Raw genomic sequence first — 17,461 nt, forward strand, 5'->3', positions numbered from 1 at the left:
GCTACATTTGGGACTTAGCTGGACAAATGGGGGTTTAAATATGTACCCCCGCCCCCCGTCTGGATGTTTTAGCCAGGGGGAAGGCAGGTGCAAGCAGAAGGTTCGCCTAGGCACCTAATACCCTTGCATTGGCCCTGTCTATACCCAAAGCTTTTAAAATAATTGAGCACGTAAAATTGCTAGCCGTGCTCGAGGTGGTTTTACCATAGATGTTTCAAGCTGTTCAAAATACAAAGAAAAATAGTAGTAGTATCTGGATTTGTATTCTCATATCTGTCTGCACACTTTTATCAGCAAAATCTCTCCACACACAAAAATCAGGTGCAAGTGCCCATGGGTGCCTTGTACTGGGTAGCAAGTTTCAAAGTGAAAGAACATGGGTACTTTTGCTTGTAAAATTGGGGCAAAGTCCACAGGTAGAAAGCATAGGAGGATTTTGTCCCAATGTGGAAAGTCAGGAAATTGCCCCCCACCTCCTTCGTGCGGCAAGAAAAAATGTAAGGCAAATACGACACAGTCCATGTTTCCTCACTCGTGTGCCTGTAGGAGGGGAATGTTTAAAAAGCAGTTTCCTGTCCTAAGGGAACGTACTAGCAGAATGACTCATTCCAACAGCGTCCGAAAGGAACGCGCTAGCAGGAGGATTCATTCCAACGGCGTCCGAAAGGAACGCGCTAGCAGGAGGATTCATTCCAACGGAGTCCGAAAGGAACGCGCTAGCAGGAGGATTCATTCCAACGGAGTCCGAAAGGAACGCGCTAGCAGGAGGATTCATTCCAACAGGGTCCGAAAGGAACGCGCTAGCAGGAGGATTCATTCCAACAGGGTCCGAAAGGAACGCGCTAGCAGGAGGATTCATTCCAACAGCGTCCGAAAGGGAACGCGCTAGCAGGAGGATTCATTCCAACGGAGTCCGAAAGGAACGCGCTAGCAGGAGGATTCATTCCAACAGCATCCGAAAGGAACGCGCTAGCAGGAGGATTCATTCCAACGGCGTCCGAAAGGAACGCGCTAGCAGGAGGATTCATTCCAACGGAGTCCGAAAGGAACGCGCTAGCAGGAGGATTCATTCCAACGGAGTCCGAAAGGAACGCGCTAGCAGGAGGATTCATTCCAACGGCGTCCGAAAGGAACGCGCTAGCAGGAGGATTCATTCCAACGGCGTCCGAAAGGAACGCGCTAGCAGGAGGATTCATTCCAACGGAGTCCGAAAGGAACGCGCTAGCAGGAGGATTCATTCCAACGGAGTCCGAAAGGAACGCGCTAGCAGGAGGATTCATTCCAACGGCGTCCGAAAGGAACGCGCTAGCAGGTGGATTCATTCCAACAGGGTCCAAAGGGAATGTGCCAACGGGATGACTCATTCCAATGGTGCCTGTAGGGAATGCGCTAGCAGAATGACTCGTTCTAACTGTGTATAGCTGCAGCCGGGAAGCTTTGAGCACAAACATAAAAAGAATACCACAGCAAGATCTCTGACATCGACATGCATGGATATAAAAAGAGGTGGTGGCTACCACATGCGTTGACGTTGAATGGCAGCAGAACTCAAATGGCATCGAAGGAGCATGGACTTTCTCACATCTAAACTTACGAATGGAATGATAGTGAGATTATTCATATAAACTTAAACCATATAAACTTGAAAAATATTAGATATTTTAATACAAATATATGAGAAATGTATCAGTCAAAACTGGCTATGATTATGTAAGTTAAGGTTTGGAATGGGTTATTTATGCCTGTCTGGGTATGCGGGGTTCGTAACCTCTGCTCATCTGGAAGTCGCATCTTTGATCCTGATTGGGGCCCTGCAGCAGCCAGAAGGGTAGGGGATGGGGAGAGGAGAAGAACGAAGAGCTGGGAGCAAATGAGGGGGGGGGTGTAGGAGAGGGAGAGAATGAGTGGGGTGAGGTAGTGGAAAATGGAAGAGAAGAGAATGAGGCCTGCACCTGCATGAGGTAGGAAGGTGGAGGAGGTTGGGAGGGGGGCTGGATTCTTTAGGGGGGAAAATGCGCTCCCTGAGGGGAACTTTGTAATAGCGCGCATGGACACCCCTAAGTGAAAATCAAAAGTATGCGCAGAACTGGTTTCCCCACCTCAACTCCGATTCATTCAAGTACGCTTCCATGCGGGCTTTTACGCGTACAGCTCCCCTCCCCGAGTCATTTAAAAAAAACCCAAAACAATTTACGTAGGTTAAAACCACATTGAACATGCCTAAATGCTTTTGAAAATTACCCCCACTGTGTGCTCTCTCTGCCCCGCCGTCCCCCCCCCCCCCCCCCCCCCCCAATTTTTTTGTTATCGTGGAGCGTGAAGGCGGCAGGAGCACATGGCAAATGCAGTTCATCCCTGGTAGGCGAATCCTGGAGGAGTTTTTCAAACTCTGTATATGAGTGCCCGGCACAGAATGGTCCTCCTGTGTTTTCTCGTTGCACCCAAGGCTGATAAACGATCCCCCCCCCCCCCCCTCCATAGCCTGTGGTGTTAGAGCCTCAGATCCGTGGGCTCGCGGGAACTGTTTGTGGCTTTGTGTCAGAAGTGCCTTTCCTTTTCTTGCAGAATTCCCACTGTGGCTAACTGGGCTCATTATATCGATCATAGTGCTGGTAGTGCTAGCAGGAGTCGCAGGTGGCGTCATCTACTGGAAGAGAGGTATTTCAAAAGCATTTCTTTTCCTCTATGACTAGCAAGTAGGGAGGGCTTGCAGAGGGGGCCCTGGGGAAATGGGAAGTAGAGGGGTGTGGTGGTGGGGAGGGGAATGGGTTGGTGGGATTGTGAGATGTGTGCTTGAGGATGTGGCGTAGGAGCATTATTTAGGGGTATGTGAGGGTATAGGGTTTTGTGTATGTTTTGGGGGGGGAGGAGTTGTAAGATGTAGTTTTTGAGGGGATGGCTGTGTGTGTGGAGGTGTAAGGGGTGTTATGATGGTGTGGGTGGAGCATTGTATGTGTAGGGATGTGCGTTTTGGGGGAATGGGTAGGGAGGATACGTGGGTGGGTGGGTGGGTATTTGTCAGTTATTTTCTCTGTCTCTGTCAGGGGCTCTAGGTCTGGATGTGTGGAGCAGTGGGAGGTGCAAAGGAGTGTGTGTGTGTGTGTGTGTGTACTTTGAAAGTATGGGAGTGGTGACTGGTGCCTTTTTGTGCCATCCTTTGCCTGCTGCTGCCTCTGTCTGCCTGTGTTGCTCTGAGACAAAGTGCTGGAAGGGTGAGGGGACCCCATGGGAAGGGTAACTGTTTCCCATGGAGAGCTCGGTTCTCCAGAAATACTGACCCAATGTGTCTAGTTCTCAAATCCATCCCAGTTATTCAGATTTTCTTCCTGCATGTCACATTTGGTGACCTTCAGTTGCTTTTTTGCTGATGGACAGACGGACTGCCACTGATCACTTTTCCATAATTCTTTTCACTGTTCTCTGAATGTTGGAAAAGTGGAGAGAGAGAAGGCAGTTCTGTGAGTAAATATTGGGAATAAAGCAAACAAAAGATGATCCTTCTGATTTTTATTTTGCTCTGTATGGCTGTTTTGAGGCTGCTAACATACAATTAATGATCCAAATGCTGACAGGCTGCTAGCCATTCTTCTCATTATTTGCAGGGTTTATTCCTAACAGAACAGACATCAGGTTCTCTTCCTCTTCACTAACTAAAACCTATCCATATAACAGCAGGCGCGCAGTACTACAGTCAGTCCTGTCTGGGATAGCTTTCACGTGTAGTATATTAGCAACAGGTTCACAAATACCCAGGATTACAGATCTTCCTCAGAACAGCTCACAGCCCTCAAGTTGCTGGGAACGCTGGGAATATTGCCAGTGATCCTTTATGACCTCCAGGGACCAAGCTGTCCCCCCTTACAGTGCCAGAAAAAACCCTGGCAGAAACGAAAGACACATCTGGCTACACATTACCAGAAATTTGCAGCCACTTCTGGAAGGCAACTGAGTGGTACCAGATGATTGCCAGCAGGAAGAACTGCCTGGCAAGTCCTTATTGCACGTAAAATGCTCATGCTGGAAGGACATATTTCTAGAATTCAGGACAGAGTATCCGGCCAGCCGTGCTCTGGCCGGCAGAATCATACAGGTCCGACTTCGTGTCCATTGCATCTCTAGCCAGAAGTATTTATAGGGGCAGCGGCGGGGCAAACTAGAGATGGAGAGGGCAAGCCAAAGTGATATTTCCACACATCGTACCCATCCCATGGCAAGCTGCCCACCTTAATTAGCTATAAAAGACACAACAGGGGGGGAAAAAAGCCCCCAAGGACTTTGTAAGCAGGTCAAGTTTCATCCACCATTGAAATGACTTGCTAGTCTCCCTCACTATGGGAACTGTGTTCCTCGAATTCTTTCCGGGGCAGATGTGGCATAGACTGCTGGAGTGCATGTGAGGGGAGACCTCCCCTATCTGCTGGGACTGTTTCTGGCATCTGCCACCCAAACGCCGTCTCTCCCCTTCTCTCTTCCTTTCATTGCCGTTTCTTCTCTTCTGCCTCCTCCCAAGCTTTCCTTGTATCTTTCAGCTGTCGCCTACCCTCCCTGCTTCATTTTTCTCTCTGACCTTTCCTGCCTTTTTTGTCTCCCGTTCCATCCCTTCCACCTCGTCCGTGTGGAGCGGGGGAAGAGGCCATTTTCCCAGTAGTCCACGGGTCCTCCTACCCAGCAGCTTAGTGCCCGCAGACACTGCCTTTGAGAATCAGCCAGGGACAAAGTACCCACCGGGATTTGCTTGTTCTGCAGAGTTAAAACCATGCACAGTTTTGCCTTTCCTGCCTGGAGCCCAGCTGCTACTCTGTAGGTAAGCGCATGCGTGTTCTGGCTCCCTGCGCTTACTTTGTAGGCGGTTTCCAGACAGCCAATTTGCTAACAGCGGTTCAAATGACTTTTGGAAATTGCACTCTCTTTCCCCATAGGAATGCCATTACCTGGCATCCGCAGCCCCATCCACACTGCTGCCCTGGAGCTTATCAGGTACTGCAAGAGCTCCACCACCCTCGCCTTTCCTTCCTCTCGCATAACTCGTCCCCTTCCAAATCGCTCCGCGTTCTGACTGCCTTCTCCCAGTTTTCTCATCTTCTCTCTTCCCAATGCAGGTCCGTTCTCTCCTCCCTCTTCCAGTCACCAAGCCTGCTCCGCCATCTTTTCTCATCGCCATGCCTTGTCTCTCCTGCCCCTCCATCTCTTTCCATCATCAGGCCCTTTCTGGCACTTCCTTCCTCTTCTCATCTGTTCAGATGTAGCCAGCTCAGAACGGCACCAGTCTGTCCTTGTCTTATATTTGTCTTTCCCTACTGGTAACAAACCCCTTTTTTTTGTACATGACTAACTGAGAATTTCTTTTTCAGAGGCCTTGAGGGACATAAGTTGCATTCCGGGTAAGTTGAAAGTTAGTTTGGCTGGACCCTTCACGGTGATCCATTTAATAAATGTAACCCTTGTGAAACCTCTCAGAGAAATAAAAAATATGTACGGTCTTCAGTGCTGAAGAATCTCCCAGCATTCAAAGTTATTCCTGAATATGAAGTCCCTTTGTTTGCCTATGTGCTGCTGCTATGTGCTTTCAAGTTCATATCTGTTCAACTTACTGGTTAAAATAATTTATTCAACGTACTTGGCTACAGCACTGAGAAAACGGAGCATAAGATTCAAGCTGTCGTCTTTCAGTGACACACTATTGGATATCACTTGCTAATGGTGTCGGAAGGACACATCCTGAGCTTTGTAATCTAGTTTCTCTGTGCAGCAGCTGAGTAAAAAGCTGAGCACTTGGCTACCTGTCAGGTCGATCCAGTAAGGCCGCGGTAAAAACAGTGAGGTAGTGTCAGGCGCACCCTTCCTCCCCGCACGCACAGTTCTCTTCGCTAACTCCCCGATACTCTCCTCTAATCGCATGCAAATGCATGCCGCGGCTGTGAAGCGTTAGGGAAGGGTTATGCCTATACAGTAACCTGGGTGCGCTGGTACCTGTCATTTCAAATGACATTTGAAATGACAGGTACCAGGAAGTGTTAAAAAGTTTAAAAAGTGTAAAAAACAAAAAACCTGTGTGTTATATAAAAAAATAAAACAATTTTAAATACCTGTCGAAGGCCCTCCAGTCGGCCGGTGGGCGGCGGGCAGCCATCAGCGGCATCCGGTAGTCCCTTCTCCCTTCCTCCCTCCCTCCCCTGCCTGGATGAGCGCCAAAATCGCACGGGCGGGTCGGCAGCGGGGGGGCGGCAGCAGGATCCGGGAGCGGCGGGTAGGCAGCAGCGGGGGTCCGGGGGGGCAGCGGCAGCGGGGTCCGGGGGTGGCAGCGAGATCCGGGGAGCGAGCAGTGGCAGCATGTTCGATCGGGCAGGCAGGTAGGTGGCAAAGTAAAGATGGCCGCCTGCACGGGAAAATCGTGCAATTGGCCGCTGAAGACGTGACGTCACACCCCGTGACGCCAAACGTCGTGACGTCACGTCTTCAGCGGTCAATTGCACGATTTTCCCGTGCAGGCGGCCATCTTTACTTTGCCACCTACCTACCTGCCTGCCCGATCGAACATGCTGCCACTGCTCGCTGCCCCCCCCGGACCCCGCTGCTGCCTACCCGCCGCTCCCGGATCCTGCTGCCGACCCGCCCGTGCGATTTTGGCGCTCATCCAGGCAGGGGAGGGAGGGAGGAAGGGAGAAGGGACTACCGGATGCCGCTGATGGCTGCCCGCCGCCCACCGGCCGCCTGGACCCACGGCCCTCCGACAGGTATTTAAAATTGTTTTATTTTTTTATATAACACACAGGTTTTTGTTTTTAACACTTTTTACACTTACCGTAGCAGGCCCGAGCCTTGCTACTTTTTCGTTTGTTTTTTTTTTTTGCTTCGGGAGGAGGGGACCGGACGGGGCTGCAGGTGACCGGACGGGACCAGGGCGGGTAAGCAATGTTTTTACCCTACACTACACTACACTAACTCCTACTAGGGGGAGGCGGTAAACTAGCAGGTTAAGGCCGCGGCAGAACAGCGGGTTACGGAGGAGATAGTATCAGCGCCCGTTACAGTATCGCAGGGGAATAGCTAATTCCTTCATTATACAGCTTTTTCGTTCATTTACATGCCGGGTGCGGAAAGGGTTATGCGTCTGTTTTCAGAAGCGGTACGGACGCGTGAAACTGGAGACTGTATCGCCGAACTGCCTTGCGCGCCCGAATTGTGCGCTACGAGCACGTTAGAGACGGGCAATCCTCGAGCGGACGATACTGGATCGACCTGTGTGTCGTTGAATGCTGGACACGTGTCAGGCGTGTTCAGGTGGGAAGCTCGTTCCCTATGTAGATACTGCTAAGACTGCACTGGTAGTGAAAGTAAGAACAATTAATGCATTCCAGTTGTTGAAGAGAAAATGGTCTTTAGGAATAATGGCTTCTGCTAAGTCTTTTTCATTCCTGTAAAAGCCTCTAATGGTTTCTGGATACCAGACCGGATCCCTAAATGATCTGTGGCTATAGAAATGTACATTTTAGAGGTGTTTGCTTGTGCAGGCCTAATCACATCAGCTCTGGGTAAATATCCAATAACCAGCCATGTTTTTAAATGTTTTGGGTAGTGATATGCAAATGATCTGATGTAAGTCTTTGACTCTCTAAATCTTGATGAAGGCAATTTTTGAGGCAGTTTGCCCGGGAAACTAAGCAGTTACCTGAGAAAATTTCCTCGGCCGGAAACTGCCATCTGCTCAGAAGACTAAAGGGGCAGGAACAGGCCTGGGGGAAGTGGAGGTGGTACAGAACGTGTTGGAATTTAATTTTGGAAATGCCCTCGCATGCTTTACCACGTATACAATGCGTCGGCTTTTAATTGGAGGACAAAATCTGCAGGTGCCCGTGCAGGTCGTGAATTTTCGAAGGGGACCTGCGAGTAACCCTAGGGTTTTACCCACCTTGTTTCCCCAGAACCCATTGCAAAACCCAGTTGAAATGTTTTGGTCATCATCTGGTTTTCCTGATGAGCACAATTAAAACTAGGAGACATGAACATTTCTTTGTTTGACCAGGGCACTACTTGCTGGCGGGGCAGCTTTAAAACTACTTAATGGACAACTAAAATGGTGTCCTGTTAAGAGGTCTTGCCTCCAAGAGCTCCATTTGGTTGGGAGTTTGATGATTACTTCTTTTAAACTTACTTCAGTAGGCGAACACAAAGATGGGGTGCGGGGGTATCCCTGTGAGCCACGGGCTTTGCTAGTCCTCCGTTAGAGTTTGCTGCAGTGACCGCCCAGTTCGATGTCGGTGAGTTCCCCTGACTGGGAAGGTGAGAGATTGGGCCACCCGGCTACGCACCAAGACATCAGTCGGTCCCAATGTCCGCAGAATGCCTCCTGCTCTGGCTCCCCGCTTTGGGGACCTGGAGCTGCAGACACTAATGGACATTGGCTCAGTGAAGAGAGCAGCGCCTGTAGAGGGGATGGGACTTGGTTTGCGGAAGCTACTGTCAGGGGGATAGGGCAGTGGGAAGAGCCCTAGCAAGGAAGGAGGAACAGTACAAGATGCTGAGACCTTGGATAAGTTACCTGAATCATCTACTGCTGCCAGCTTGATTTTCAGAGACCTTGTATACCATCATTACCTTGTATACCATCTGGACTGCTCTGGTCTCCCTGGAACAGTCTGTTTCTTCCCTAACAATATCAACTGCTGATTATAGTCACAATCACGGATGCAAGAGACTAACTCAGAAGGCGCACGGAAGCAGGGGAAAATCTGAGACCAATTAGCAGCCCCCCAAAAGGGAATTTGATTCAGGACAACTCTGTGGCCCACTGTCAACTTGAGAACCTGGAGAATTTTGAGAGGCAAATGCACAGATATTAGTTTCCCCGGGTGACAGTTACCCAGTTTTTAAAGAAATATCTGAAGGCCCCCCGCTTAGTAAAATGTATGATCTACACATTCGAAAAGAGGAACAGAGGAAAGGAAATCCATGTTTGGACATAACCAGGCTCCTAGAAAGATCAATTAAGAGAGAAATCTAGGGCCACCCTATTGGTGACCTTTACATTCTTCCAAAATGATGACGCCGTTGTGCCCTTTATTTATTTTTGAGGTAGAATTGCTTTATTTCTTGGGTAAAAAGTGTGGAACTGTCCTGACCTTTCTGGAAAATATCAAGATCACAGGAGCCCAGAAAAACCTTTCAAGAAATGCGCCATTTCTCTTGGCACTCACTCGTCCATTCTCCTGGCAAATGCTGGTTGAAACTCAGCATTGCTGGCTGTATGTTTTCCGAGCCCCCTCTGCTGCTCATTCTTATCTGGATTCTACGGAAATTGGAGGAGCCAGGGCTTCTGGTTAATGAGAAGTGGTTTTGGGAGGCTGCTTGGAGTATTTAACGCAAATATTAAGATTAAGGTGGGGTCCCTTTTTTCAGTCTCTGTGTGGCTCGGCTTCTTAGCCGGATAAACAATTCCAGCTACCTAGCAGGGTACATTGGGTGGTGTGGCCACACCACTGAATCTCCCTGGCTATCGTAAAGTTAGCCGGTTATGTCTAACCAGCTATGTTTAGGACAGCATAGGTTATGTGGCTAACTCTGTGCCTCCCATACACCCCCCAACTTCTGCTGCTACACTCTAGCCACATAATTTGTTGAATGGCTAGAGTTTAGCCGCATATGGCGATGAATATCGCTGGGTAGCGATGTTTTGAATATTGATTTCCTTATGTCAGTTTTCTTTTCCTGCATTTCATAATCATCATGTGCTTTAGGTTTTTCTTTTGGATCTCCAAAAATACTTGTGGGCTATTACAGAAGAGCGTGCCATTGCGTCTCTGCTTAATTTTATTTTGTTCCTTGATTGTTGTTTCGGATTGCGGTACTCCTCTTTCTGTTGGCCAGACATTTCTGGTGTAATTAAGTTTTGAAAGCAGTTGAAAAAAATGGTTAATCAACGGGAAACCTGGTGTTGCAGACCAAGAGTCCATACTGTGAATTTGATCGCCATCATGGCGTCATGCATGCAGTGACATTCATAATCTAGAAGTCTCTAGATGAGCAACCACTTAGTTGCTGAATTCTGTACAGACTGTGTTCTTGGCACAGAGCTATGGACACAGGAAAAGAATCCGCGATTAGTCTTTCGTGGATGGCTCTTTTTTTCCAGTACCGGCGTATAGTGTTCTAAAAAACCAAAAAGGATTGCTCCTTCTTATCCTTGCCTCTGGTTTGGGCTGGTTCAAACTTTCAGGGATATCTGGGCTTGGCAGTCAGAGGCTGCCCTGGAGGGAAGGTGCGTGCCTGGAGAAATGAGGCTGAGGAAATTTGGGAGAGCAAGAGCCCGGGAGCTAAACTGTAGGACAGGAACAGTGGAGCCAGATTACAGGCAGGACGCTGGAACTGGATTTAAAGGCAGGAACTGGAATGTTGAAGCACAAAAACAAGGCAGGGATATTGGAATGAAATACAGGACTTGAACTCTGGAACAAAGTTACAAGGAAGGCCCTCTCAAACAAGGTCAGGATCAGAAGCTAGACGGACAGAGCTTCTGAGGGGCAGATGCAGATAAAGCTAGTTGGACCAGCGACTGTTTGCCTTCAAGGTATGCCTTTATATGATGATGTCTGCTGGTCCAATTGGAATGCTGCAGAGGCAAGTCCAGCTGTCCCAGGAAGACAAGGTAAATGCACTAGGACTCCCTGGTGAGCCTGCAGCCTTGGAATGTCCAGGGCCGTGGGTTCAAATCCTGTTGACCTTGACAAGAGAGCTGCCTTTCTTCTTGATGCCCCAGGTTAGCCTAAGTTCCTGTCCAATATAGGGCTGGTCTTCAGTGCATGCTAATCATGAGTGAATCTGATGAGCTAGCACATGTTCCCAGGCCCTGAGGTGACACTCTCCCCCTCCCCCCCCTCCTCCTACATGGACATCCTGTTACCGAGGAAATTTGTGCAAGGGCCAGGGCTGCAGTAGATCCCATGAGCAATGCCGGCTCAAAGGTCCCACACTCTGATTTTCCCTTCTATTTCTGTAGCACTGTGTGAGGATTTCTGCCCGGCCCAGAAGGTTAGGTGGCGAGAATACTGAAAGGGAGGGAAGAGAGCAACTAGGAAGGGTACATGGGGGGGGGGGGGTGAAGAGCTGGGAAGGGGGCATGGTGGGGTAAGAGGGGAGGGGACATGAGGGTGGGTTGGGGGAGAGAGATGAGAAACAGGAACCACAAAGAGGACCATGGGGAGGGGAGGGAGACAAGAACCTGGAAGGGACTGTGGAAGAGGAGTTGGGAAGAGGCTACTTGGGGGGGGGGGGGGAGGTGAGAGGAGCTAGGATGGGAGTAGGGAGGAAAGGAGCTAGGTTGGTGGTGTACAGGGAAGAGGATGCAGAAAGTGGGCCATGGCGGGGGTGGGGGGGGGGGGTGTTGGGTAAGGGGGAAAGGAGCCAGGAAGGGATCTGATATACTTCGCATTTCCTTCCTTTTAGAAATCTAAAGGATTTGTGATGTGTCTATATATCCCTTTAGTCATGTGTCCACATTTGGATTGTTCCATATTCAGCTTTTTGACTGCAGATATAACATGAATAATGGTTTCTGCCTAAGCTTTTAATATATCATGGTCCATATTCAGCAATATAGAGAGCATCTGGATAACTGCACTCGTATATTCACAGATAATTTTAGGGCTGCTGTCTGGCATGACCAGATTTACCCAGATAGCTAGATAATGCAGCATGCTACTTTTTTCCGGAAACGTTAGCCTCACCCCAGAAAGCATCAAATAAATCTGTGGTGGTCGGTCCAGCAAGAAATGCAAATCCTGTGGCTCATCTGGCTAAGTCCAGTCTTAGCTAGATGCACTGCATGGAATATGCTCCTCTTTGTCTATTACAACTGGACATTGCCCAAAATCAGTTCTAAAGTCCATTACTGTGAGGGATATAAAGGGGAAGCTTGGGCGATGTTGGGTTCCAGTGGTACCACCTGGAAAATTTTGAGCGCCATTGAATGCCCTTTTGTCCCCCAGGGAATATAACAGCCTTTCAGATTTGAAATAATGAGAAAGTAATAGCATATGCATAGAACCGTGACCTGTGAAATCAGCCCAGAAAAAAGCAGGTCCGGCAATAGTCTATTTTAAGGAGTCAGCAGAAGCCTCCTGAATTAGAAGAACTGTGCTCTTTCTCTTCCCACGTCTGCTCTGTGTGGAGACTAACTTGCTACTGTTAAGAAGAATCAAAAGGAGGTTCATGTATAAGGACATAATATTTGCACAATATTGTTTTCCAACAGTGGTCAATCCAGGTCACAAGTACCTGGCAGGATCCTAAACAGTAGATAAATCCCATGCTGCAAACACCCAGGGATAAGTAGTGGCTTCCCCCATGTCTTCCTTGTTACTAACAGTTTATGGCATTTCCTCCAGGAACTTGTTCAAATCTTTTTTTAAACCCAGCTCCGTTAACTGCTTTTACCACATCCTCTGGCAATGAATTCGGAGCTTAACTGCACTGAGAGAAAAAATAATTTCTATGATTTGCTTTTATGTTCTCCTTAGTGATTTCATGCAGTGTCCCCTAGTCTTTGTATTTTTTGAAAGAGTAAATAACAAATTCACATTTATCCATTCTATTCTACTCTACTCATTATTTTATAGACCTCTACCATATCCCCTCTCAGCCATCTCTTTTTCCAGTCTGAACTGTTTCAACCTCTTTAGCCTTTCTTCATAGGGGAGCCATTCCACCCCCTTTATCATTTTGGTCGCCCTTTTTATCTCTACTATATCTTTTTTTGAGTTGCGGAGACCAGAATTATACACTGTACTGTAGATGCGGCTCACCATGGTGCACGACAGAAGTATTATGATATTCTCTTTTTTTTATTCTCCTAATAATTCCTAACATTCTGTTTGCTTTTTTGACTGCCACCACACACTGAACCAAGGATTTCAAAGTACTGTCCATGAAAACGCCCAGATCCTTTTCCTTGTTGGTAACTCCTAGTATGGAACCTAACATCGTGTAACTACAGTTGGGATTAGTTTTCCCTATGTGCATCACTTTGCACTTGTTCATATTCAATTTCATCTGCCATTTAAATGTCGAGTCTTGCAAGGTCCTTCTGCAATTTCTCACAATTTACTCATGATTACATAAGAACATATGAACATAAGATATGCCATACTGGGTCAGACCAAGGGTCCATCAAGCTTAGTATCCTGTTTCCAATCCAAGTCATAAGTATCTGACTAGTACCCAAACATTGAATAGATCCCAAGCTACTAATGCTGGTAAGAAGCAGTGGCTATTCCTTATTGATTAATAGTTTATGGACTTCTCCAGGAACTTTATTCAAACCTTTTTTAAACCTGTCTACACTAATTGCCTTAACCACATCCTCTAGCAATTAATTCAATATCTTAATTGTGCTTTGAGTGTGAGAATTTTCTCCAATTTATTTTAAATGTGCTACTGTTAATTTCATGAAGTGCCCCTAGACCTTTTATTATCTGAAAGAGTAAATAACCGATTTACTCATTCAAGATTTCTCATGATCTTAAAGACCTCTATCATATCCCCCCTCAGCCATCTCTTCAAGCTGAATCTTTGCTTTTCCTCATAGGGGAGCCATTGCATGCCCTTTATCATTTCGGTCGCCCTGCTAAAAAAGTCACTTGATTGGGCCGAAGGTAACATTGTTCTTCAACTTGGCCTTCATCTGAGCCAGAGGAGTCATCAGTTGAGCTTTGAAATGAGTCTTGTTTTTTAATGGGTTTCTTTTCACCTTGCCAAGGATACATTTTCTCAGATTTGTAGTCCTTTTTATCTCTTCTGAATTTTTGAATTTTCTCTTGTCTCAGAGTGACCCAAAATTGTTGACTGGCTGAGTGTGTTCTTGTAAAGCTTTGTCATAGTTCTCTATAGAAGACTGAGATTGTGATATAGGTTTAGCAGCCTCCGCTGTGGTTTTCAGTGCCTCACTGGTTTTTTTTTCATAGTTTCTATAATTAGAAGCATCAAATCAAGGGAGCACTTATTAAGAATAGACAACACTTGTTAAGAAATGTTTTGTCATCCATAAAAGTTTTTGGCTCTTTATTAAGCCTTAAGCCTCTGGGAATCATGGCTTGCTTGATGTTTTGAAGTAGTGTCGCAATATGGAGATTCGCTCAAGTAAGACGTTTGTGGTGAAAGAGTAAATCAGACCAGGGTACTAGATTCAATTTGGAATTCAGAATCGTCAAATAAAGAGACGTCTTTCAGCATGTCTGTCACTTGTTGCTCTCAGTAGCTTAAATACTTGAAGTCCTGTAGTTAACACATTATTGCCTATAGCCATATTGTCACTCTGTGCTGAATTAATAAAGACATGGTAAACAGTGACTCCAACAATAATTATTTCTCTGTCATAGAAATGAGGAGGGATCTTTGGCATAATTATTAGATACGCCACTTATCCCTGGTGTACAAGGGAGAGATTTATTTGTTTATGCCTTTTTATATACCGTTGTTCCAGAGGTAGACCACAACGGTTTACACATATAGCATAGATTTACATTGTAAATAAGGTAATAGATGCCCAACACTGAAAATTAGGGATCTTTGGCTAAGTTGCCCACACCCCACAGCTGCAACCCTGACACCATCCTGAATCCAATTGCTTCCTAAAACTAAGTGGCTAGGTTTAGTCAATCTGTGAGGCTCATCTACCTCCTCTACTCCATAGTTAGGTGGCTAGATCATGTGAAAATCTATCCCGGAGTGAACAGCAACTCCCTACTTAATTTCTTCACCCCTTCCGTCACAGCTCTCCTCTCAGTCTTCTCTTGCCCAAGCTGAGAAGTCCTTTGAGAGTTTTCCTTCATTGAAATTGTTTCAGAGCCCTGTTCATCTTGGTTGTGGATGCAGAGTAGACTTGCATTATGGCATGCCGATATTTGTTTTGCTTGTAAATTGTTCCTATTAATTCCTAACACTTTATTTGCCTTTTGGACTGCTGCTGCAGCCTAATCCACTGAAGAGCCTTAGATTGGCTCTTATCCCTAAGGATACATGCGTGCAGTGTTTGGAGAAATTCTTCCATGGTCTGTTCCCCCTTTATCTCTCTTGTCTGTTTCTAGCTGTAAGTCTGTCTCTCTCATTCTCTGACAATTTCTAAGGGTTTGTTATTGAGAAGATTCTGTTGCTTTTCTGTTAAGAGTAAAGTAGGCAGAAGAAGACCAGATGGTCCATCCAGTCTGCCCAGCAAGCTGCTGGTGTTGGCAACTGCCGCACTGTGCCGATCACCCTAAGCTGTCCATCGAGGGCAGCGGCTGCCACTCCGTACAGGTTACCCCCATTTTTGTTAGGGTAGTAACTGCTGCTCCGTGCAGGTGTCCTCAAGCCTTATGTTAAAGGCAGTAACTACCGCATCATGCAGGTCACTCCCGAGCCTTGTCTTTTTTTCTAAGTACGTTTTAACAGATGGTGCACACTTACAGACAATAGGCATTGAGAAATAGGCGTGCAATCAATTAACAAGGGGCTAGTGACAGCAGGAGTAAAACCTCCTGCCCATCCCTTAAGTGATACATGAACCTTCAAATGCCCCCTCTTAATAACAGTAACAAACCTGTAAGGGAGTTCTTTTAATTATACAAATATTCCCAGAATTTCTTAGATTTGGTCATATTTATCCAGATTTTCTAATAATGAATAAATATTTTCTCTGTCACCCCCAAGTTTTATGTTAAAGAGTAGTAACTGCTGCTCTGTCCCAGTTGCTAACAAGCCTTTTGTTAAGGGTAGTACTATTTACAATCAAAACCGTGCAACTGTCAAACCCAAAACAAAATTACTGCTAGCAGCATTTTAATGGGGTGACCAGCCTTCCTGATAATTCAGGCTGTGCTGCTTAAACGTGCTTTGCTTTTGGACTTGGCCATAGAAGCCAGCCCTGTGCTTTTTTTCCAAAAAGTCTGCATATCCATACCCCGAACTGCAAAAGTCAGAGCCCAGCATTGGCTGTCGTCTAAATCCAGTTCCCCCACCGTCAAAGCAGAGAGCGATGTTGCATCAAAAGTATCAAGGCTGATTGGTCTGCAAATGCCAAAATGTCTCCTAAAGAATAGCTCTGTAGCACAAGCTAGCCATGAATTTGTGGGCTGGTCACCTCAAGCCTTATGTTAAGGGGGTAGTACCTGCTGCTCCATTCTGAAATGTTGCACCTAAAGTCAATACAGGTTACCCTATTTCTTCATTCCCATTCCCTCACCTCTAGGGATCTGCCATGCTTAACCCCTGCTCTTATGTTCTCATGAACATAAAAGTTTGTTTTTCCTGGTGAGTGAATACTTGGCTTTGAAGTTCTGTTCGATCTTCTCTTCCCGTTTTGTGTTCCTCTTTCAGGATTAGGGCGTTCACCCTCAGTATCAAGCAGCAGCAGCAGCAGCAGTAAAGCAGGTCATTTTTTCAAATTTGTCTTTAATTGCAAGCAAGTTGATAAAGGAAACATCTTGAAGGTTGTGTTAAAAAAAATAAATAAAATGGGAATTGCACTGAGGCCAGCCCTGGGGCTCTGCACTGCCATGCTGAAAATCTGGGTTCCATCCCCAGGTCAGGACTCTGCCTCTTGTATCCTAAAAGTGAAATAGAGCTTTGGTCTTGACTAAGTATTTTTGGATTTTTTTTTTCTTTTTTTGGGTCCAGTAATCCTTTTACCATTCTTTTTTTTTTTTTCTCTCAACTCAAGCTGGAACCATGGCTGGGATTCTGGCATCATGAGCCTTTATTTACAAGTAGCTTGGGATTTTTCCCTCCTTCCCACTGTTTCTAGTCTGCTCATTTTTCGTTGTAGTTCGTTTTTGTTATGTTAGAATTTATAACTCAGCTGAGTCTTTCCCTCATGAGAGTGGATTTGAGTTGGGTGGTAAGACATTATTGCTCAGTTTGATTTTGTTGTGATGAATTTATGTATGAAGTGTTTTGAATTGTTTATCTGTTTAATGTGTGTATAAACTGTGTAAGCCACTTTGGGTGGTCCTATGGGACCAGTAAGGTGGGATACAAGTATAAGGAATAGACCTGCAGCCGTTGTCTTGCGGCCAAGAGCCATGCATTGGAGCTCATTCAGGAACCCTTCTATCATGGGCTCTTAATCTATCCGTCGGGTGTCATCAGGGCCAATGGAAGCACCACCGTTACAGGGGCGGAGAGGGGATGGCATCTCCTCCTTCCTACCTGCGTCAGGGCCTGAAAGATGAAGTGGTGTAGTGGGCCTCCATGCTGGGTGTCGCCCTTTTTGATAACCTTTCAGCGGCTGTGAAGGCTGCCATCACAGCATCCCCAGCCTCTGCTGACCCAGAGCGCAGAAGGCCTGAACTGGGAATCGAACTTGAGATCCTCTGCATGGCACTGCATCACGGTTTTATCTAACTATTTTAATCTGCATAGAATTTGGTGTAATTTGTATTTGATTCCCTGGGTGGGGGTGATTGTTAAGCACAACCCAGGATGCTTAAGTGGA

General features: G+C 46.6%; 1 protein-coding gene across 17 annotated transcripts in view; it reads left to right on the top strand.

Moving 5' to 3' along the window:
* The window catches only part of LOC115076834 (serine/threonine-protein kinase DDB_G0283821-like), a 118,376-nt gene that overhangs the window by 43,578 nt on the left and 57,337 nt on the right, over positions 1-17,461 (top strand). For all 17 annotated transcript variants that reach the window (XM_029578786.1, XM_029578778.1, XM_029578784.1 and 14 more), the window contains 2 exons: positions 2,566-2,658; positions 5,352-5,381. In XM_029578786.1, the coding sequence (XP_029434646.1) occupies positions 2,566-2,658; positions 5,352-5,381 (123 nt within the window). The remainder of the gene's footprint in view (positions 1-2,565; positions 2,659-5,351; positions 5,382-17,461) is intronic.

The sequence above is a fragment of the Rhinatrema bivittatum genome, chromosome 15 (assembly GCF_901001135.1).
Source record: "Rhinatrema bivittatum chromosome 15, aRhiBiv1.1, whole genome shotgun sequence".
NCBI lineage: Eukaryota > Metazoa > Chordata > Amphibia > Gymnophiona > Rhinatrematidae > Rhinatrema > Rhinatrema bivittatum.